Consider the following 24033-nt stretch of genomic DNA (forward strand, 5'->3'; position numbering starts at 1 on the left):
ACCACAGGTGATTCCATCCTGTGCCAGGAAATGAATAAATAAGCACCTAAGGTTGCCATCATCCTGCCTATGAAAGTCCTATACTATCCCTGACATACAAAACATTTTTGAAAGGGGGAAACTGATCAGTGGCTACTGGACATATTTACTATGCTGTCTGGGGCAGGGCTGCTGAAGGACACTTCCAGCAATGCAGCTACAACTGCATTTTCTCTCCTAAGAGCATCTCGGGTCTGACTAACAAGTACTGCTGGCAAATCAGGAAGATCTCATCCCCAATAAGACAAGGAGGATGTGGTCACGAAGGCTGATGTCAGCTTGGGAACTAGGGCAATGGTGAGGTACTCGAGGCTCCCGGGGGTGCAGGAAAGGCATTCAGAAGTACAACAGCCAAACATCAGTGTGGGATTTGAGAATCAGGACTTGGCCAACAGTAGAAGAGGAAGGATGTGAGACAACCTGGGAAATGAGAAGTCAGCAAGCCTGATGTCACCTCAGTGAGTTGGATTAGCAGAATAAAAAGACCTTTCTACTAATTCGAAGGGCCTTGGTCTTATCCTGTGAAGAAACAGCTGCTCCCTTTAAGAAATTATGGTTACCAGTTTTTCAGTATCTATCACAACAGAGCTAGATGATCATAAACTTCAGGAGAAGGGGGAGAAGAGGAGGAAATATTTTTCTGTGGTCTGTCAGGGATATAGGACATAATTCTTAAGTGGGACTGGGGAAGACATGAAGTTCATATAATTAACAAGCTAAAATTTCAACCGATGAACAAGTACTAGTACTGGCTTCTGAAAAGACTCACTTTAACAAAACTGCCTGATTTATAGCTGTAAAGAGACATGGATGACAAATAAATGAAAGAAGCATGCACTCTACTAACTATTTGCAAGTCAATCTTTTGTTACCATCTCTCATATCTCTTTTTTCATGGCTTGTACCTCTACAGGCATCAGTGTAGAAGGTGACTTTGGCTTCATAACTTTTTCTTTCTCTGCTTTTTTTTCTGGTGATTTTGGCAAATTTTCCAGTTTCTTTTGGAGCAGATCAATTATTCTAGAATCTGCAAATACTTTAGCAATATCAAGAGCATTCCTTCCTGTAATTAAAAAAACAAATACCTTTATAAGCCATGAAAATGGCAATTGTTATTGCAACTGGACAATGACACTACAGTCAACTGAATTTAATTAGACCTCTCTTTTATTAACCATTCAGAGTGCCAGCAGTGTGCCTGACATTGGTGTGACAACTGGCAGTCATCAGCACTGCTTGCAGAAACAAGCCTTGACACCAAATATTGCAGGAATTCTTGGAGTGGTTGCTTTGCTCTTAATGTCCTGACATTTGCAGCTTAATATACTGGTCATGCAGGTTGTAATTTTGATCTTTGAGAGCTGCAAGCATTTAGCACTACAAGATGGCCAGCATAGTACAAGGTTAGGAATGTCGGGCAAGTTATTGTAGGTATCTACCTCTTCCAGTGCCTGCTCTGTGGCTGGCAAGGAATCAAGGGAAAGCCCTGTGGTTTAAATAGTGCTGAACACCTTCAGTGCCTAAGAAAGGAAAAACTCCCCTGGATCTTACAAGATGAGACCCTGTGGCTGTAAAGTAGTTGCGAGACTAAACTGCTGTGTGAATTGAAACTTCATGTGGCAATAGAAATGGAGAATACACATCCCTTCTACAAGCAGGGTTTCACCTGTAAGGCATTTTGGGAAGGAAAGTCTTGTTACACAGCAATATTGCTTCCTATGTTACAGCAAGGGCTTAAAATGTGATAAATGTCAACTATTTAAATTACTCTGAATATAGAGGAAATAATACTGAATGAGGGATCTGCTGCAAGGAAGTAACACTTCAATATCAGTTCAGATTTGTTTTTCTGTTAAATCAATTTTTTTTTTTCTTAGGGAGTAATATTTATGTGCTAAGCAGCAAGAAATTTTTTTTAACCAGCGCTGCCTGTGCATAAAAATAAGGGATTTAAATGGTAGCAGAATACACACTGACCACAACTAAAATCTAATTTTCCATTAAATAACATTCATAACTAGCTAGAATTTTTTTCATTAAAGACACTTATAACTCTGTATTTATCCTGTGAGGGGCAATAGCCTCCTTAATCATGTAATTAATCATGTTACTTTATTTTCTAGATGCATAAATCCCAGGAAAGCTGAGTCCTTAGAATAGTGACTCCATACTGTAGAAAACTAATTGAACCTAACTCTTACCTTCATCCTAATCCTGACAGCAATCATAAATTCAGAACACTTCTCAAAGTGTTCCAAGAGCTTAGGTTTTTTAATAAAACATGTATACTCATAAGGAAACAGGCCTCTCCTTTTGGGGAGACATTGATATTTACCATTGCTGTTTGTTGTTTGGATGTCAGCACCCGCACTGATTAAAAAACAGACTATATCCAATCTGCAGATCTCAATGGCTCTCATTAGTGGGGTTGCATTGCCTATTGCAGGTGCATCCACTGCCGCTCCAGCCTTCACTATCAGTTCAGCAACATCTATGTGTCCGTTATAGCAAGCATGATGGAGAGGAGTCCACATGAAATTGTCTGCTGCGTTTACATCAGCCCTACAAAAGAGTTAAGAGGAGCCGTGGCAGATGAAGCTAGCAACTAGATATGGTAACATCCACAGCTCCAAGTACAATCAACATTAACTGCCCGCTGCAATGGCATAGTCAATGTAAATAAATATTTTCATATTGCTACTGCTACTCTGAAACCATTTTAGTATCTGACATTCCATGACAAGCTATATATTAATTGTAAGGGTGTGCCTGGGTGGTGATCATATCCCCCTCTAAGCCAACACAGTGTTTTCTACATGGAGGTTTTCACAGGTACGGAGAAAAATAGGCATCCAAACAGGTAAGTCCTGTAAAATGCTGCCAGTGTTTGTGCTCCAGCTTCACTGAGAACGGCAAGAAGCAGATTAAGGAATTGAAAAAAAGAATGCTTCTGGGCCAAGAACAGGTGCTCTAAAACCCATGGCAAAATTGCCTACTGTCCAATATACAAATGAGTTAGAGAAGGTCTACCTCATAAAATCTGAGCATTTAAAACTTCTTCAGCCACTGTGCCACTGGGCTAGATCTGTTTCTGCTCCCAGGTTAAAACTGGCATCTTCTGGAGGATGCAAGGGCTAGTTTGGGGGAGATATTTCCAATACACTGCCTTCGGATGAAGCTGAGGGGAAAAGCATTATCAGCCTTTTAGCAACTGGCTGCCTTGGGAGCTTTTGGGCTGGGGTGATGCAAAAGCAAGGCTTGGGGAACAAGAGCCACTAGAGCCCCTTGATGGTGTTAAAAGGGAAGAAATATGGTTCCCTCATATTTTTGAAGAAAGCACAGACCATGCCCAGGTCTGCCATCTCCCACATGTGCCATGCGCGGGTTCAGAAGGGGTCAAAACCTCATGAGGGGATTCCCTAGTATTCAAGCAGAGTGAATTACTTTGCAGTGTATTTAAGACAGCCTAGAGGTCACTGTCCCATTTACTCTAGGGACAAAGAGCTGGTGTCTTCCCAAAAGACATGGAGGGAGGGAGAAGGAAGAAAGATTATGAAGGAAGCTGCTTCCAGGGATAGCTTTTTTGCTCTTCAGATCAGATGGTTAATATTTAACTCGATCAAAAGAACAGATTTATCTGTTTTTCTTTTCCTGTTTAAATTTTTAATCTTTTCAGAATTCTGCCTTTGGTGAGACGTTAACACAGTAAATTCCCCTAACCTACCAGTTTTAACTTTGTTACCGTTCAGTTGCTTAGCCACTATGGTTTATTCGCATGCAGTTTTAATTTCCTTTATATTTCTCATTAAAATAAGTGGGTCCAGTTATTCCGCTTTCACTCTCAACCCAGCCTCCATGCCTGTACTGATAGTCTGTCTGCCCCTGAATCCTTTTTGCTAACTTCATTCTGTCGGAAACAAACTGATCTAAGGGAACAGGGACAACACAGCACCGACTTAAAAATTCTTCAGCATTTTCTCCTGATCAAGCACTGAATTTGCCTTTAGCCCAAATTTACTTTACTTCTGAGACTTTCTGGAACAAGATAGAAAGTAGATACCACCAATTTATGTTTAAACCCCAGCATTTTCTATAGCTCCAGATAAATGTTTTGTTTTCTATTCGATATGGATTTGTGATACCATACTGAAAAGGTTATATTGTAAAAAGTATTTGAACTCCCATGCCAAACTGAAAGTGTCTGAAAGTCCATGCTGTTGAAAGATGCAAAGCTAAACACTGTACTGATAACTTTCCTCTCCATTTTCTGATTTCTGTCAATTCAAAAATCTCAAAATTGGTACTATTTTTTCTAAACTAAGTTATTCCATTTCTAGGTCTAAATGATAAATATGATGAGATGTGATTCCAGTGCTGTCTAGTGAGGCTTGGCGAAAGCAGTAGAGATTAATTTGCTAACTCTTGCATCCTTCCTTATCTTTGGAAGACTTGAATGTACACATTTACACAGCTTTCCATATGCTCTAGGAATGTCCATGTAATTACCAGGGTGTGTAAAGATCCGTGTGCTGTTAAGTCTTTGCAGGAATGGGAGCAACGACTACAGCCACTTATCCTGAGAAATGAATGTTAAAATGAATTCCAGTTACAGATAGAGAACAAAGCTAATGTTAATATATTTGAAAAATGTTCATTTAAGCGTTTATGTGAATGGCTGTAGGACTACAGCAGTCTGACAATAAAAAAGAAGAGATTATGCTATTACACAAGTATGACTTAATCTTTCTTAAATTGCTTTCATTTTTAAGCTACCATTGAGATTTTCCACAAGTGTGTCTGTAGGCTACAAAATTGCTGAAGCACTTCTAAAGTGAGGAACAGACTAAATAGCAGCACACGCTTCTGGTGTAAATCCTGCTGCCTCAGCCTGCTGAGGCTGCAGAGAAAAATTATTAGAATGCTTATCCCCTTAAAACATTTGCATGCAAAGGCCCTGGCATGTGGAACAGGGAAGTCCAGGATTGCCTTGATGATTTCAGGCAAGTCACTTGAGCCTGATTTCCCCAAAATCATTTATCCGATTTTGAGAGTTCAGTTTTGAGGAGGCACTATTTGAGACATGGGTATGAACTAACTGCAGTTCCAACAGACTGGATGTGTAGGTACTCTGCATCTGACCAAGATGTTGGCAGCCCAGAAACCAAAAATTTCAGATGTGGAGAACCTCTTGGGTATTTCTATTTCTCTGTTACTAAAATGTGAAAAATAATAAATTACCCTCTGTAACTCAGGATCTTATGGAACTAAATTTAATACTAAATGTTATGTAAATAAAAAACAAACCATAGTCTGTTGCATACAAATGTTTACTGGAAATTTATGCTTTTCAAAGCCCTTCTAAAATAGCAATTTAAAAACAAATCTCTGAAATGATCTTACCCCTTTTCCAGAAGATACTGCACAACATCTATGTTCCCACTTGCACATGCAGCCATCAAAGGTGTTTTGTAATACTTATCTTTTATGTCTACTGGCACACCCTCCTCAAATGCTTTCTGTAGCGACAGAATGTCTCCTGCTCTGACAAGGTAGTTAATATTCATGTACATTTTCCTTGGCTCATCTATATACCAGGCACGGTCGTCATGCACAGGATGAGCAGATGGGTGGTCTCGGTTAAAATGGTAGCTCTCAGCAATGTTCTGAATAGCCTCAATCAAGTACACAGGGAAGCCATCTTCCCTACGTGGACATGCACTCTTTGGGATAACACAGATCGGCACGGGGATGGCGATGCCTCTTTTGCCTCTTCGTTTCTTTCCTTTCTTCCCCTTCTTCCCTTTTGGTCCAAAGGACATTATAAGACAGCTTTTCTGCAGGTATTTAGAGCCTTTAAAAAATTCTTCAGTGTTGATTCCCTCAGGGTGAGATCCTTCGTGCATTTCAGCAATAGTTTGTATTTGTTCAATGTCCACAAAGGCACACTGCTTCTGAATAACTGATATAAAATCATCTTTAGCCACTGTCCCATCTCCTTGGTCAATGGCCTGAAACTCCTTGCGGAGGGCAGCCTGGTGCTCTAAGGACCAGTCGTACAGCCTCAGTGCCCAGCGGGGGTTGTCCTCCTTAGCCCCAGGCTTGGACTGTTTTATAAAGGCATTTTCAATTTTACGCAATTCTGCTGCTGCTGCTTTAAAACCGCCTTCCTTGGCAATGGCTCTTGGTGTCTTCGTTAACAAGTTTGTCCATGTAGGATCACAGCCTAAAAACAGGGACACAATTTCACTGACAATGCAGTGGAATTCCTAATTATGTAATAGAAGAGACTTGTAATATACATGTAACTAATCGCCACAGGTCTACAATTCTATACTGTCTTAACTAGAAATAGTGATACTAGATGGAACCGCATCATTGATCCCAGACTGGAAGGTTAGTCACGTGTCCATATTTGTTTCCCAAAGGGAGATTCATTGGGCAACCCATGCTTTACTTATCTGTCCATTCATGAATATGTATAGAAAGGCAGAAGTTCAGTAGAAACTTTACATTTTTACTTGAAGTGATGAGCAAGGTTAAGAAGAAACAAACTAAGATTAAAATATCCCTCAATGTTCTATACCCCAACCTTGCAGTTTGGTGATGGATCACTAGTTAAATGTTTGAATCACAAGAACAGAACATAGGACTTTGCATGGTCCTCTTGAATCAAAGCTTGAAGTGTTATGATCATCTGACTAAGTTAGAAAATGATCACAGCTGCTTTGGAATACGTTTCAATACCCATGGGCATGAAGTTTTCCCCATGACTATATAGAGATCTTTTTTTAAAATTATCAGCAAACCAAAAATTAACTTTCAATTGGAAGTTTCAATACTATACATCTAAAAACAGCTAAAACCAGAACCACTTAGTACAGTCCAATTCTAAGTTATACAAACTTATGATGTTTCTGCTGTTTGCTTTGAGAAATGTTTTATCTCAGCCACGTGAGTAGAAATAAGTCATAATGCCCTATGTTAGGCACTTATTAATAAGAATTACATTTGCCACATGATACCCAAGAGTCAAATCCTTCATAGGGAAGAGTGGCTGGAAAGCTGCCCAGCAGAAAAAGACCTGGGGGTGCTGGTTGACAGCCAGCTGAATATGTGCCAGCAGTGTGCCCAGGTGGCCAAGGCGGCCAACAGCATCCTGGCCTGTATCAGAAATAGTGTGGCCAGCAGGAGCAGGGAAGTGATTGCTCCCCTGTACTTGGCACTGGTGAGGCCGCACCTCGAGTGCTCTGTTCAGTTTTGGGCCCCTCCCTACAGGAAAGACATTGAGGTGCTGGAGCGTGTTCAGAGAAGGGCAACCAAGTTGGTGAGGAGCCTGGAGCACAAGTCTTATGAGGAGTGGCTGAGGGAACTGGGGTTGTTTAGTCTGGAGAAAAGGAGGCTGAGGCGAGACCATATCCCTCTCTACAACTCCCTTAAAGGGGGTTGTAGTGAGGTGAGTACTGGTCTCTTCTGTCAGGTGACTGGTGATAGGATGAGAGGAAATGGCCTCAAGTTGCAGCAAGGGAGGTTTAGATTGGATATTAGGAAAAATTTCTTTACTGAAAGGGTTGTCAGGCATTGGAACAGGCTGCCCATGGAAGCGGTTGAGTCACCATCCCTGGAGGTATTCAAAAAGCACGTTAGACAAGGCACTTTCGGGATATGGTTTAGTGGACGTGGTTGACGGTTGGACTCAATGATCTTAAAGGTCTTTTCCAACCTAAATGATTCTATGATTCTATAGATGCCCAGACGAAATTTTTCCTTTAGCACCGAAATAGAATATACATGATAGTTGCTAAGTAACTTATTTTTAATGTACCTCTTTGTCCTATAAACTTGCAGCAATTTGTAAATCCTCCCTCTGCAGCGTAATGAAGTGGTGTGTTACCATTCATAGCAATCAGGCCCAAGTCTCCATTGTAAGCTGAAATAATCCTCAGAATCTAGAAAAAACAAGGTACCAGCAAAAATCTTGTCTGTTTCTTAAGGAGGGGAAGTGTGAGAATGATTTACAAAGAATTGTAATATCATATATTCCCAGTTTATATAGTGAACTTCTCTCCCATGCCCAGCTGATCAATGTGTACGTAACGTTCAAGTTTTCTATAGTACTGTGCTTACTTAACTCAGGAAATAGAAACTTTGTTCAGTTGTAGACATCAAGGACAATCTTCACTCCTGCCAGCCTCCTGCAGGCCACTGTCTTAAAGTAACTGACATTGCATGCACAATCAAAACTGCATCATTTTATATACTTTGAAGATGATATGGGGAATAAGGAAGAAAGTGCCTATCTGCAGCTGTTTGCATCTGCTCTTTTTATAAGGGTAATGTTTCATCCATGTTACACAGCAGTGACATGCTACTTGTTGAGAGAAACAAGCTCTCCATTGGAGCTGTTCACACCAGCCAGCCACACTAGCACACACACTCAGAGGTACCTTGGCAAAAAAGGCTCTGCAAGTATGAGAGACATTCTATCACTACTGGATTCCATTTGATACTTAAAAAGAAGCTCTTCTTGACTGCTGATTATTATGCTTTGATCAGCTGAGATACTGGACTCAAAATAAAAATATAGCAACAACAACAAACCCTAATAACAACAAAAAATAACACAGGCTTGGCTTTGCAACAATGCTTTAGCACCACAAATGATGATACCTCAAAAAAGCCACCTTTGGCTGCAAAATGTGCAGCGCTGTGTCTTTCAAGGTCAAATAGGTTAACATTGACTCCTCTCTCAAGTAGACCACGCACCAGCTCGAGAACACCTTCTCTTGCTGCTTCCATTAAGGCTGTGCGACCCGTAGCCTGCAATGTAGCAAGAAAGCAATTCAGAATGTTTTGTATGGTAATTCAGGTTGGAACAATATGATGTGATTTTTGCAAGGTGGCATAAAACTGAAGGTCTCCTTTTTAGGTATTATCAAAAAAAGGAGACAAGGCTAATAGTTTCAAAGACACTTGTAGGTAAACTTTAAGAATCTAGTTGTAATGCTGCTAAAATGTGTTGTCAAATCCCAGCAACTCAAGTACATTAGTAACTTGAATCCCCTGAATAGTCCCCATGAAAATCAATTCCTTAGTTACGGAATTCCTTATTCTGTGTGCATGCTCTCATGCATGTTTACAAAATTTAACACAATACCACCTCTACCATGAAAGAGCATAAGGAGCTATGGCTGGAGAAGTGCTACAGAGAAGGCAGAGCAACTGGGGAATTTCACTACTGTTCTGAGAGGAAAAGTTCATATTGTAATACATTAGTGCTGCCTCTTTTTCTACATAATAGTGTATGTTTGTGATTAGCATTACCTATTTTCTTTATAATGGCTGACTTTGGTAGATCTGGTGACCTTTCCAAGAACAGAGCACATCTTGGATCAGGGATCACCTGCTATTAACATGTTGGCCCACAGCAACACTTAGAATATCTGACTTGCCACTCTACACAGGGGTAAAGAGAGCAGTGAGCTGTGGATCTGTTCCACTGAACCATATGTTCTTCCCTGGTATCTGTCTTTCTCTGGGTCTAGCAAACCATTCCCATTATGTGACCAGGTATGTGCCCATCATATTACAAAAAAAATTTCAGGTTTCTCATACTGCAGGTACACTGAGTGCATGAAGCAGACACGTGCCTGAGAAGATGAGATAAGGATTTCCAAACATTGTTTTTGCTATAACTACAAACCAGGAAGGATACTGCAAAACTAGGACCAAAGCAAGAGCCATGGGTAGCTTTAAGGGAAAGCTTGAGCTCCTTGACTTGATCAACAGCACAGAGCTTCAGTCCTTCAGGTCTTTGTTGAATTGAGGAAGTAAACAAATAAATTACTAAGGCATACAAAAGAGAGAAAAGAGTTTCTTATGCCTTGTTCCTGCCTTGGTTCTCCATCAGGTTTTTCATGCTGGACCCACCTTTTAGTGAATATTATTTCAACTCTGAAAACCTTAGGGCACATCCAGGCAAAGTACAAATCAACATTGGTCCACTGAAGTACAGTGAACTACAAATCCTAAGAGATGGCCCAGTTACATTTTGGTTTTGTAAAACACTTTCACTCTAATCTACAAAATCTAAATCAGGATACGTGGTTCAAGCAGAAGACTTAAATCTCTGCTCCTGCAAAAAAGGGTGGTACAGAAAAGGGAATAGGCATGGCCACAGAGTTAAGCACTTGCCATTGCTTTATTATTTTAATGTGAGGATTTAAGGTCATTGTCCTGGTTTCAGCTGGGATAGAGTTAACAGTCTTCCTAGTAGCTGGAACAGTGCTGTGTTTTGAGTTCAGTATGCGAAGAATGTTGATAACACTGATGTTTTCAGTTGTTGCTCAGTAGTGTTTAGTCTAAAGTCAAGGATTTTTCAGCTTCTCAAGCCCAGCCAGCAAGAAAGCTGGAGGGGCACAAGAAGTTGGTACAGGATACAGCCAAGGCAGCTGACCCAAACTGGCCAACGGGGTATTCCATACCATGGGATGTCATGTCTAGTTTAGGAACTGGGGAGTGGGGGGCGGGGAATTGCTGCTTGGGGAATAGCTGGGTGTTCATCGGCAGGTGGTGAGCAATTGTATTGCGCATCATTTGTACATTCCAATCCTTTTATTATTGCTGTTGTCATTTTATCAGTGTTATCATTAGTAGTTTCTTCTTTTCTGTTCTATTAAACTGTTCTTATCTCAACCCAGGAGTTTTACTTCTTTTCCCGATTTTCTCCCCCATCCCACTGGGTGGGTGGGGGAGTGAGTGAGCGGCTGCGTGGTGCTTAGTTGCTGGCTGGGGTTAAACCACGACAGACATATACTCTAGTCATCTGGTAACTATTCTAAACTCTTGTATAAATGTTTTTAGTTACAGAAATATTCATACTGGGTTTCTTGCATTGGGATTTGCTCCTCTTTCCAAGAAATTCAGACATATTTCTTTAATATCATGAGCTTGCTCACAGGCTTGTAGAAATACAGGCTTCCCATCAGTAGTACAGTTGTTAACATCTGCACCATAATCCAAGGCAATTTTTGTGCAGTGGTGGTGCCGCCTTGTAGGTAAAATACAGTAAAACAAAACACCTGCAAAGAAAACCAGCAGGGAATATGGTGTAATACTAAATTATTAGAAAGGTTACTTGGGCTGTAAGCTTCACAGCTGAATGGACAAACTCCTTCAACAGAGACCCATTAACTTCTCTTAGGGTATATCTATACACACGCAAAAAAAGACTTCTAGTTTAGGGCATTTGAACTTGGGGAGTAAACCAGAATTTAATATGTGACAGGTCATGGGAGGAACACGATTCTCAATCACAAGTTATCTTTCAGCTATGTACTAGAGAGACCTATGATTTAAAGCCCTAGACTGTTCAGGGAGAATTATTTTCATTTTCATCAAAGTTCTTATGGCCAATAGCTTCTGTTGAGCTGTAAGGATTACCCTCAACCATGGTTCCTCTCTACAGATTGGACACAACATATGTAGCAAGTGTGTAACACAGCAAGGGGTTGTTTTATGGTATTTCTGGTCTGATAAGGTTCCTTTTACTTACCTTTCCCTTCATTATCCACAGCAGTCATGTCTGCTTTAGCTTTTGCTAATAAATCCAAAACCATCTCATGGCCTAGCTCAGCTGCCTTCATTGCTGGAGTATGTCCCATTTTGTCCTGGACATCTGGATGAGCTCCCTGTTCCAGCAAGAAGCTGCACATGTCGGTGTCATTTTTAATGCAGGCCAAATGAAGGGCACTATATCCTTCCATAGGCTCTGTGAAATTAATGAGATTTGGGAATCCATTCTGGACCAGCTTTTCTATTTGCTTCTTGTCTTTCTGGTGAATGCACTGAAGAATTTTGTAGATCTGTAAGTTTAGAAGTCTGTTATCTACCGGTAACATCCTGGAATAATAAAAAATGGCTTCTTTCAAGGAAGTAATTTCTGTATAGGGAGAGAAGAAAGCATGTAAACTCAGAGATGAGATTATAATTACATGCCAATAAGAACAGGAATCTAACTATGTTCAGGGCATGAAAATATCCACTTTAACTTGATGGAGCATAAGCTCTGAATGAATTTATCTCGTTTAGTATATACAGCATATATAGAGACTATATAAACATATGTAGCACCGTGAAAAATTGTCTCTAGTCTTCAAGCTGTTCTGAAGAAGTCTCATTCAAGATGAAAATAGTTAAGAAACTGTAAGGTAACTGCTTTCCAGTCAAGGAACTGTTATAATCTACAATTACTTGGAAGCATAAGGGGGAGGCTGATCATCTGTCATTTTTGTACTTCAAAGGGAAAAAAGCCCACAAGTCACGGTGTCCTCTGCACTTGCTGAAACATAAAATTGATACTAGCATCACCTCATCAGTACCTGAGCACATTCTTTTTTTTGGTAGCTGATGCATGAACTTCCTGCTGGAAGAGTAAATTGCATTTCTCTGCAGCAAAACCCTTGGGGAAAAAATGGTGCAGACAGTGGAGCACTGGCATGGAAAAAGGTTCCCCCAGGTGCTGCAACACATGCTTCCTGAGAAAAGTGCAGTGCAGTGTGAGAGACTGAAAGAGTTAATGTCTCAAACATTGTGGTGGGGCAAGTTCTGCTGAAAGACAAACCCTGCACACCAAGGAACCAAGGTGAAAAGCCCATCAGCTCAGACATCAGCAACAGGAGGGGGACGGTGTGCTGGAGGGTGCACAGCTCCCTGTTCCGATAAGCTGTTCTGATGGCCATGTCTGCAGGGAAGAAGTTACTCCACAAACGACCCCCAAGCCCAAAGGCTCACAAACTGCTCATTAACCTGACGAGTTCAGGTGCCTGCCCGAAGGAGGGGCAAGGATGATTAAAAGGACACCAACTGAAGCTCCGGGAATGCAAGCCCACCAGGACTGACCACCTCGGCTGACTGAACCAACGGTGGACCCAGGACCGGTGAAATCTTTCTCTCTTCGACCCAGGACCGGTGAAATCTTTCTCTCTTCCTTTTCCTCTCTCTTTCTTCCTTTCTCTTTCCTTTTCCACAATCCCTACACCTCATCTGTTTCAAGATATAAACCGCTGACCAAGTCTGAGACTGAGAGTAGATCCAGCCACCCATAGACCCTTCTCTGAGGAGGAGTCTGGAAAGCAAGGGGGTCTGTTCTGAACCTCGTGACTCAATGGGAGGGATCTCCTTATTCCCTGAATTGATGTATATGGTTACACAGTTTACAGTAGTCCTATGCCAATTCCTGTTGTGAGAAACCCTGCCACCTACTACCACTCCTCCCTAATTCAGTTTGCTTCTGTCATGAATAAAATCTTTAACTGATCGTTTGGTGTCCTTTCACCTTAATTTAGCCTGAGGGAATTTCGAATTAAACATGACTCCCTGGTCTGTCCAGTCTGGGTCGTGACATGCAGAAAACCAGCTTTGCATTTGCCTCAATTCTGATTTTTTTTTTTAGGCTTTCTAGCCTCTTTTAGCTAGTCTCGGCACTTGTGGCTGGAGGGCCAAGCAAGCATCAGACATTATAAGGACCATTTCTGAAGCTCACTTAAGTGGATGGGAAGCTTCCTATCAGCTTCAGCCAGCCTTGGGTCAGCCTGTACTCCAAAAACAACAGTGTGCTTAGAGGATATGCAATAAAAAAATGTGGAGGAACAGCATCCCGTTAGGGAATATTTGGGCTTTCTGGTTGGTTTTTTATTAGCAATATAGCCTGTAAATGGCACCGCTCAGCAATCTGCCTGGCTACTGCTGGGTGCTTTGTGGATGTCCAAGAAAATATGAGTTTTAAGAGAGATGCAGAAACATGCACAATTCCAACAGACTTTTTGAGGCAACACGTCCCATTCTGGAAAGGAAGCCTGAAAGAAAACTGCAGGAAAAGTAGAAAAAAAATGAATGAAGGCTAATCACATTTGGAATAGATAAAGAGCGGTAACTTTTGTACCACAGGTACATCATGCCAGGTGTGATTTCTGTAACTACTGTCTTTCATTCCTTTTGGAATTCTGTGGCCAGCCTATTTTTGAAACAACAGATACAGGGGTCAAGTTTACTGTTGACAGATTTCTGAGAACTGTCCATCCCTCTTGTGTTTTCCCCAATAAACAAGCTGCTTAGGACTCTCCCTGTGCATCTGGCCATGCTGCCTGAAGATACCTGCAGCCCTGAGACGGGCGCTATGTGCAAAACAAGCCCGTTACACCATCTGACACATCTGACTGCCGCTGATTGCTCCTCTCCTGTAACAGTTAAAATAGCAGAGGTGTTTCAGGAGAGTAGTAAGGAAAAGGTAGGGAAGGGCCATACAATGCTCGGAGCTACTTAAAAGCTGCCCTTTCTAGTCTACGGAGCATTGCAAAAATGTTGTAAAATTATCATGTTTTTGGTAGAAAAAGTGTTGTTTTAACAGTTTTGACCAGCTCTACACCATCTTTTATTTCACTGGCATTATTATTAGAAGCTGCTCACTTGCAGAATTGTTTAAGTGGGCACTAAAATGCAAAGACTTTCTCTTTGCAATGAAAAGTGGTCAGAATAGGTCAGCTGCTCCTAGAGTTTGGGGGCTTTCTCCATTTACATATGACATTGCTTAAATGCTAAATTCTTTTCTGTTTAGGTCTTGTACAACCCTCATTCTGATCGTATACAAAGTATATTCTTACATTGCATGATGAAATCATTAAGTAGCAGTAACTTAAATCTGTCACCTGTGGCATGTTTATTCTCATCCCTACCACATTGTGCTTCTTGTGGCATACTGTCCTGTGAAAGGGAATAAATGCACAGGTTTTTTTTTCTAGTGACAAGGTTTACAACTATAGTGGCACTCTAGTCCTAAAGTTTAAAATTGAGAAATAAGGCTACTTCTGGGTAATGCTCTGGTAAAAGCAAAAACTAGAGATCCCTATGGAGTCTAGCTTTTAGAGCCTGAAATGTTAGGAAATAATTTCTGAGCAAATCCTCAATACAGGAAGATTTTCCTGGCTTCTGAGCACAGGGAAAGAAGTGGTGTAAACTCTGCAGGGGCTGTGGTGAGGAGCAGCAAGAAGGTACAACAAGGAAGGCTCTTACAGTACTTATACCACTGGAATTCAGCAAAAGAAATGTTTTTAAAGATACTTAGATGGAGCTGACAAGCTTAAATGTTCTCTCATAGTCTTGTTCTGTTTCCCAGCACTCTGCAGTAGTAAGGAACTTGGGTTTACTTCCAAAAACTGCACCCTTTCTTCCCACTGTTATTCATTATTTGCACCTGGATTTTGCACAGCATTTTTTCAGGAACTCATTTAGGATCAAAACTTGCCTTTTCTTCCCTTCTTTCTCCCCTCCTGAAGCTGCAAACACTGAAGAAATTACATTCTCCATGGAAATAGGTTAGTAATGCTACAGAACGTGAGCAGCATTGCAGTTGGTAGAAATCTGTTAGTAACATCGATGAAGGCACAAATGGATATCATATTCAATGCATATGGATTTGGATTTATTTTATGGATTATCCTTGAGATTCAGAACAGTGAGAGTGCTATCTCTTGCACAAACATTACACTCAGTCTCTGAAGTACAAGCATGCAGAATAAGCATGTCCCAGAATGCTGTGTTTTCCAGCGGGTAAGATGACACACTTGTAAAGCACGCCTGAATCTAAAGAGCATATTTACACACCCAAGCAACTACTAGTTGTAAGTAAACACCTGCCATCACTGATGTTCTTGTTCCTGCCAGCGTCCACAGCAGTGACACAGCAAAGGGGCAGGAGCGCAAGTGGCACAGGCTGTCGCAGGAACAGCAGCAGCTTTGAGAGGCAACAGGAGAATCAGCAGCACTGGTGGAAAAGGCGGATGCGCACTGCATGTGTTAGACACCACAGAATAGGGTTGAAAAACAACAAACCACATAATATTCTTGCAACGTCCCTGTATATATGTCCAATGATCATTTTAACTACACAATTAGGTGTTACTTACTCCCTACTGAGACAGGGAACCAAAGAAACCTTAGCAGGTATAGTAGATATATGAATGTGGATAAGAATTGTTTAATAATTATCTAGCTTATAATGAAGTTAAAGAAGTTTCAATAGAGGTAGCCATGGCCCAAGGGGATGAGAAGTGATGTTTAACGCTTGCATTGTTGAGGCTGGCTGGGACAGGAGAAGCAGCAGTGGCTCCAAGAACCAGCCAAGACCGACCTTGTGATTTGGACAAATGCCAAGGGACAACTGAGTCTGCGCAGGGACAGAAGGTTAAGAGTTCACCGTGAAGAAGACATACAGCCTTCATCTTCACGACCACCAGACGACCACCATAAGGAGGCACTGCGCAAGCGCAGTTGAGAGGAGACTATGGAAATTACTTCCTAGAGCTAATTTTAATATGAAGCGGGGATAGGTAATGCCTATGTATAGGCGTATTGCGAAACTCTATGTATATGTAACAGTTGACTGTATAAATTTAAAGTGAACTGCCAAATCAGGTGTGCACGACTTTGGTGGGACTACCCCCCGTGCTGCCCAGCGCTGAATGAACATACGTACTTTACAATCTCACCGATTGTGGAGTCTGTTTTCCGCACGTCACTACAACCTTTGCATCATGCTGGACATGAGATTGACAGCATATCTTACACTTACTGCACACTTTCCTTTTTGCTCACAGGGTAATATGTTACACTACATTAGAATTTTAGCCCCAATTTAGCCTGATCAGTTTTTCCTGGTGCTTTTGAGATGCTTATCATGATATTCTTTTAATACTTCACACACTGTAACAAAATTATTTCCATAAACATAAGTGAAATTATTTCCATCACAATGGTGAAGTACGCTGTTATCTCATTTCAACCACCAGTGAGATCTCACCAAGTTTAAAGCCTTTGCTTCAAAGCATTAAGAACCAACAATTTACATGAAAACAACCATAACATTTTAACTGTGGCAGTTAATATTTCTTTGCAGAATTTCTTGAAAGTGACCGGATCAAGTTTTATTAGAAGTTTCTACAGTAACAGAATCAAAGTAAGACAGGTGGGATAGAAAACTCTACCCAGAGTCAGGTATAGTTACAAGCAAGTGGAACTGGCTTCTATAATGAAAATATAACTACAGCATCCTGCAAATTTTCATTAAGTAACTATCACAACCTGTAACAGATCTTTTAATGGAAAATGAGGTATTGTTAACATGGCTTTGAGACAGTCATGCTCTGGGGAGGACTTCATGAAGCTATAATCATAAATCCCAAGCTTGTAACATCTTCTTAGGAACAATTTTATCTGTTGACAAACATCAACAGAATCGCGACCTTCATCCTGCCAGCCTGTATCGTTTCGGTTGAGAGCACGAACTCATTTCAAATTCAGATTAATCCTTTTCCCAGTACACCTAGTATTAAGAAAATAATTTTAATCAGATTCTTGTTTTCTCAGAAAGCTTTCCAAGCTGTGATTGAAGTACATTGGATAGAGGGGGAAGGTCTGGTGGCCAGCGCTCTCACTCCCTGACTCTCTGTCAAAGCCTGGTGCCTGATTGCTGCTGGAAGCACTTGTGACTCCTTTTTTAAAGTTTTCAACATTTTTCAGTTTCAACATTTCAGGTTGAAAACATCCTTTTATCACTATTCACAAACCAGTAAACAAAATTTTCATGTATTTTATCTTTAGTGAGAGAAAATAGCTTAGCACTTCCTAAATCTAATCCATTTGCACACTGGCCATCGAGATAAGCATCAGCCCTATAGGCTGGTATAAAAGAAACCAATATAGTAACAGTGCTACACTGTATTTACAGCTTTATACAAATAATTGCACTGGCTTTTTGTCTGTGACTAATGTTTAATAGCAATGATGCAGCAAAATCCTCCTAAAACTGAATTCCAGTATAATGAATAGCCTATAATGCTGGGTTGTCTCTTTCAGTCCTTCTTGATGCTAACTCTCAAGAAATGCTTTGCCTTGGGCTGAGGCGTAGCTTAATGCTGAGTGATGGTCACTTCCCTGGCACTCCCTGTCTGAACTGAGCAGGTTTCAATCTTGTGTTGAGATCTCGGCCCAGATACAGCCCTCCAGGAAACTGGGCCCAGTTCTGAGTGCTGTAAAGACAGTCCCAAGGTTATGGCTGGATTAGTTCAAAAGATGTGCGTTCTTGCAACTTTCAATCACTTTAGCATTCATCCAAACTGGAATGTAATAGAGCCCAAGCGGCCAGCAGCAGGCAGCCCTCGGGGCCAGCCAACACCTGGGGGGACAGAGGCTGAAAGGAGGTGGCTCCTCAGCTAGGAGGAGAGCTCAGGCTCCCTGCAAGCCTCTGGACTGCTGGGGAGTTGGTGATAAGGTGCTGCTGCACCCAGGAGCAAGGATCAGGGTGAGCAAAAACTCCCACAGAGCCTGAAGTGCTCAGGGCCCTGGGGAAGCCAGGTACGGGATAAATCTGGTGTTAGTTGACTTTTTCTGGGGTTGCAACAGAGGAATGGGTGGCCTGTAGAGGAGACTGGCTTTAACGGGAGAGAAACTGCTGGAAAGGGAATATGTTGAAGGGCTGGCGTTGACCCACACCATACTCATGTGGTGAGGACTTGCTTGTCTGACCATGCAGAAAGACAAACTGAGGTAACCTCCAGTCCGCCCTCCTCTGAGAGAGGTGCCAGGCATAAGGGGGTTGGGGGGGTGCTGATGTCTGGAGTGGAGTGTTTCTTTTAGAAATCTGAAGCATAGCAGCCCTGTGGTGCCGCTCCCGCCATTATCCCCCCCCCCACGCCGCCCTCAGGTGGGCCCGCATCACACGCAGTGCCCTACACTTGAGTTCCTTGCCCAGGCGTGCTGCGAGGCTGGATTCACCCTTCACAACCCGCCGGCTCTACCCCAACCCCTCAGCAGCAGTTGGGGAGGCGGCGCCCCGTCCCGCCCCGCCTCACCCGCCCCGGCGGCGGCGGCCTGCGGCTGCCCAGCGACCGCACCCGTCCCCGGACCCGGACCCGTCCCCGGACCCGTCAGGCGCTCACCTGCAGAACCACGGGCCCCGAAAGCCCGGCGGGCGGCCGGATTCCCCCCCGCTCCTCTTCTCTTCCCTCCCCTCCCCTCCCGCCTCAACGCCGGCTCGCGCCGCGCCCGCCGTTGCCGCCCGCCGCCTCCGTGGCAACGGGGCGCCGCCGCGCGCCTGTCCTGGCAACGGCGTCGCGCGGCGGGCGGTTGGGCGAGGGGAGAGCGGAGAGGCGTGAGGCGGCGGCTCCCCTCAGGGGCCGGGGAGCGGCGGGGTGCTGGGTACGGACGAGCGCCTTGCCGCCCGCTGCGTGGCGGGGGGGAGACGGGGCACGCAGCCAGGCCGCTGGTTTGCGGGCGGAGGTTGATGATGAGTGTCGGCGGGGAGGGAGAGAGCGGCCGCCGGGCTCGGTATAGCGATCCCCGGAGCGGGTGCGGGAGCCTGGCCCGTGCCGAGGGTCGCCGGGCTGTGTCGGCAACGCTGGGTGCGCCGGCTTCCCCGTGTCGTCGCTTTCCTTCGTGGGGCAAAAAGCATTCGGTGTCCTTATGCGGTGTGACGGGGAGGGAGTCGGGTGTCACGGCCTTTGACTTTTTCTTACTGTTGAGTTACTTTCTTGCCAAACCTCTTTTCCCTCCCACGGAAAGCAGTGCAGTATAGTTGTTTCACCTCTGAATTTTACTAGAATCACTGGCCACAAAAATGGAATTACAAGGTCTGTGTATAAACCAACTTCATAGCCATCCCCAGAGGGTTCGTGTAGCGCTAAAATTATAAATAAGGCATGTTAGACTTAAGTTGAAACATAATTGCTCGTAGGCCTAACTGGAAGGAGAAACCTATTTATTAACAGAAAAGAAAAACAAAAATAATTAGTGCCAACAAATGGGGAAAACACTTAAAACTGTTTAAGCAAGTTGAAGCATGTAATTCTAGAAGGCAAACAGCACTAACACTGGGAATTCCCAAGCTCTCTGTGCTTCTTTTCTGTCCATTTCCTTTAGCGTCTGTATTGGGTTTGCATGGTAAGGTTTTGGTAGCGGGGTGGGCTACAGAGGTGGCTTCTGTGAGAAGCTGCTAGAAGCTTCCCCTATGTCCCACAGAGCCAATGCCAGCCGGCTCCAAGACAGGCCCACCACTGGCCGAGGCTGAGCCCATCAGTGACAGTGGTAGCGCCTCTGAGATAACAGATTTAAGAAGGGGGAGAAAAAAAAAAAACCCTGTGCAACTGCAGCGAGAGAGAAGAATGAGAACATGTGAGAGGAACAACTCTGCAGACACCAAGGTCAGTGAACAAGGAGGGGGAGGAGATGCTCCAGGCGCTGGAGCAGAGATTCCCCCTGCAGCCCGTGGTGAAGACCATGGTGAGGCAGGCTATCCCCCTGCAGCCCATGGAGGTCCACGGTGGAGCAGATATCCACCTGCAGCCCATGGAAGACCCCACGCCAGGGCAGGCGGATGCCCGAAGGAGGCTGTGACCCTGTGGGAAGCCTGTGCTGGAGCAGGCCCCCAGCAGGACCTGTGGCCCTGTGGAGAGAGGAGCCCACACTGGAGCAGGTTTGCTGGCAGGACTTGTGACCCTGCGGGGGACCCACGCTGGAACATGCTGTTGCTGAAGGACTGCATGCCGTAGAAGGGACCCACGATGGAGCAATGCAAGAACTGCAGCCTGTGGGAAGGACCCACATTGGAAAAGCTCATGGAAGACTGTCTCCCATGGGAGGGACCCCATGCTGGAGCAGGGGAAAAGTGTGAGGAGTCCTCACTCTGAGAAGGAAGGAGCAGCAGAAACAACGTGTGATGAACTGACCGCAACCCCCATTCCCTGTCCCCCTGTGCTACTGGGGGGGAGGAGATAGAGAAAATCAGGAGTGAAGTTGAGCCCAGGAAGAAGAGAGAGGTGGGGGGAAGGTGTTTTAAGATTTAGTTTTTTATTTCTCATTACCCTACTCTGATTTGATTGGTAATTAATTAAACTAATTTCCCCAAGTCGGGTCTGTTTTGCTTGTGAGGGTAATTGGTGAGTGGTCTCTCCTTGTCCTTATCTTGGCCCGTGAACCTTTCATTATATTTTCTCTCCCCTGTCCAGTTGAGGAGGGAGCAATAGAGCGGCTTTGGTGGGCACCTGGCATCCAGCCAGGGTCAACCTACCACAGTGTCTAATTTCAGCCTCTGAGTGCTGCAGACCAACTGGCCATTGGTGCTCCTGTTGGGCTCAGTAATCGTGTATGGGATGATGACCAGCTGCTACAGGGAGATTGTTTGTCTTGTACCTAGCCAAGACTGGCTGTTGCTATTTGAAAAACACCTCTAGCATTTGGAAGTTTAAGGGTAAAGTCGTTTTTTGACAGGAAATATCTTTTGCCAGGGAAGTGGTGATGCGCAGCTGGATGCACGTCCAACAGCATGGAAAGGCGAGCGCTGCAAGGCATGGGACTGTGTGGTGAGTCACAGCAACAGATAACATCATTTTAGCATAAAACATTTCATTATTTTCCCTGCAAGGACTGTCATTTGTACAGTAGCTATTTCGTGCTAGCGCTTTGTAGTGTGAGTTGGCTGGATTATTAGTCTTGTGCTGTTCTGCTTTGGTTGATTGCTTTCCTCTTTGGAAAATATCTTGTGCATGCTCTTCTTTTCCTCTTTGGTCACACTAAATAGATGCTGCAGACATGGCACAGCAGATGTTTCCCTGTCTGTTTTGTGTAATATTTAAGATTTTTTGCTATTGCCACATACAAGGAGATGCATGTGTCCTGGCCTAAGGCCCAGGTGAATTCTCCTTTTTTCACTTTGTAGCATAGCACACATTAAATGCACATTAGAAAAGCTAGCACATATTAAATGCACATTAGAAAAGCTAGCACATGTATCTTGAAATTTAGTCCAATATGAAAATTAGTGAAGACCCTGTCTGAAACATCTGCATGGCTTGACTCTGGAAATTGTGGAAACTCTGGAACCAGACCATAACACGTGTGGGTACTTGGTATTTCACCCCAAGTGTGGATGCGTGCGCGTGTGTGTTTGGGGAGGATATTTAGATTTTTATGCTTGACTTATTTTCTCAAGGTGATCATCTTTCTGTGAGCTTTTTGAGAGTGATAATGAGGACTCATGATTCGAGAAGCAAAACATCCTTTTTCAACAGCTGAACATCATACTGGGTGTTTCAAAGTACTGTGGCTTCAAGAGCAGAGCTTCTCTGCCTTGCTGGCTGCTGCTCTGGTATTAGGGTGCTGCAGCAACTCCAAAATAAATAGGATCAAGATCCTATTAGAGAAACTTACAGTATTCCCTGTCTTTAGAAATAAATAAAACTCACCAGAGAAAATCATTACAAGGTCTGAAGCCTCAAGCTGTTGGGCTCTTTCTGGCTGACAGCTCAGTTTTGGGGGAGTGCCAGGCTAATGCAGGAATACAAGTAGGATGGTGGTGTTAAAGTTGTAACTGACTGCACTAAGGAAAGAAAGGTGTAAACTGCCCAGAGCTTTGAACACACCCTACAGCCTTGTAGCTGGACATTACAGCTCCCAGAGCTGAACCTGGGTAACACATCACAGCACAAATCGAGACACAGTTTGGTACAGACCAGGGTGTCTGTACACCACCTGAGTCTTCATCTGAGGGCAGTGCTGTCCAGAGGTTTGTCACGGTATAAATTAGGGTGGCCTTGAGGCTGCTCTGTCCTGGATGCTCTAAGCATGCACCCTCCCCACACAGGGAGGGTCCCACACAGGGACATCTCTAGCAGCTCATGATCAGGAAGGAGCAATGTCTGCTCCTGGGACAATCCTGGACGTGTTCCACTGGCTTCACGGTTACCTGATGAATGCAATCTGTGGAGCCCTTAGCAGATAGGTTTTGCCCACCGTGTCGGCATCTGATAATGAGATAATCAGTGGTAAATCATTTCCTAACCAGGACTATTCCAAAGAACATTTATTACTGAGAAGCATATATGTTTTCCCCTTGTTTTACACACTCTTAACATTATCCTCAATTGCTTCTACAACATACATGCTTCATCATGACAGGTAAAGCCCTCATTATCGATATGCTCACTTTACAACTCCAAAATGGTCTAATTACACATGAAAAGATTTCACTGCTGAACAGCTGCTTCAAAGTGTTTGAAATATAAAGGCTGTGAAGTTTTGTTTGGTGCTAGCAGAAGGTGCCAGACTGACAGCACTGCACAGTCCTGGTACAGAACAAGTGGAATAATATAGCTGTCATCCTCAGTATCACTTGCTGTCTTTGTGTTGCGCTGGTTTTTATCTGTTGATGTAAAAGCACAAGGGTGCTACGAACGTCCCACAGCCGACCTCTGGAAGGAGGCTGTGCATGGTAAGGACTCTTGTGCTGGTTGGCACTCGAGTCCTGCTGACATCAGAGGCAGCTGGACTAGATGATAGCCTGACTTCAGGCTTGGGGATTGCATGGGGTTTACTTAAGCCTTTTACTGGGCAAGTAATTATTACTGTTACTCATCTCTCTGGATTCTGATGCTACTGCAAATAATCTGCTGCATGGTGCATTACACCCAAAATCTCCTTGCTCAGATTTGCCAGCTTGGGAGAATGATACAAACTTACACACTCGGCTTATTCTGAAGGTTGTCCAGACTGTTTCAGCTAGCTATGAGTTACACTGAGTGAACTTGAGATGAAATGAGGGTGTTAATACTGCTCAATGTCAATAAAACTCTCTGCCTAGCCCATCCATAGCACTGCAGTGGGAGCAAAGTGCTGCTGCAGCTGCTCAGGGTGTGTGTGTGTAACTGGTGGTGATGTCCACAGCAACATCGACCATTGAGTGCAGAGGTACAGCTCTTCTACCTGCTGGAACAGCCTGCGGCCCAGGCTGGGGAGTTGTCATGCAGGTGTTTCTCGAACTGCACCCTCTCAAGTTAGGGGAATAGTCTCCTTCTGGAAGGAACAATGAACTTCTGGAGATGATCTTTGTTTCATGCAGCAGCACAACCACCTCAAAACTATGCTGGTAGGTAATCTCTGCGGCTTCTTGTG

The 24033-nt window shown here is 43.6% G+C and overlaps 1 protein-coding gene across 1 annotated transcript; it reads right to left on the reverse strand.

Annotated features, from left to right (window-relative positions):
- Window positions 1-102: 102 nt before the first annotated feature.
- ANKEF1 (ankyrin repeat and EF-hand domain containing 1) lies at window positions 103-23053 on the reverse strand. The gene is made up of 11 exons (XM_069786118.1): window positions 23024-23053; window positions 21155-21250; window positions 19716-19768; window positions 19029-19603; window positions 11591-11977; window positions 10918-11117; window positions 8707-8856; window positions 7862-7985; window positions 5440-6262; window positions 2375-2601; window positions 103-1102 (listed from the first exon to the last, which is right to left on the reverse strand). The coding sequence occupies exons 1-11, from the start codon at window positions 23051-23053 to the stop codon at window positions 918-920; spliced, it is 2850 nt and encodes a 949-aa protein (XP_069642219.1). The 3' UTR covers window positions 103-917.
- Window positions 23054-24033: the final 980 nt, after the last annotated feature.

This window comes from Haliaeetus albicilla, chromosome 7 (genome assembly GCF_947461875.1).
Source record: "Haliaeetus albicilla chromosome 7, bHalAlb1.1, whole genome shotgun sequence".
In the NCBI taxonomy this organism is placed as follows: Eukaryota; Metazoa; Chordata; class Aves; order Accipitriformes; family Accipitridae; genus Haliaeetus; species Haliaeetus albicilla.

Bases quoted from the DNA above. Each gene is read 5' to 3' on its own strand.
- ANKEF1 (XM_069786118.1), bottom strand. From the start codon at position 23,053: ATGAGGGCTTTACCTGTCATGATGAAGCAT. The intron at 19,604-19,715 runs GTAATTCCATTT...GTAACTCAACAG, and splicing joins TTGGTTTATACACAGACCTT to TAAGAAAAAGTCAAAGGCCG. The intron at 2,602-5,439 runs GTAAGATCATTT...ACTCTTTTGTAG, and splicing joins CAGTATCTTCTGGAAAAGGG to GGCTGATGTAAACGCAGCAG.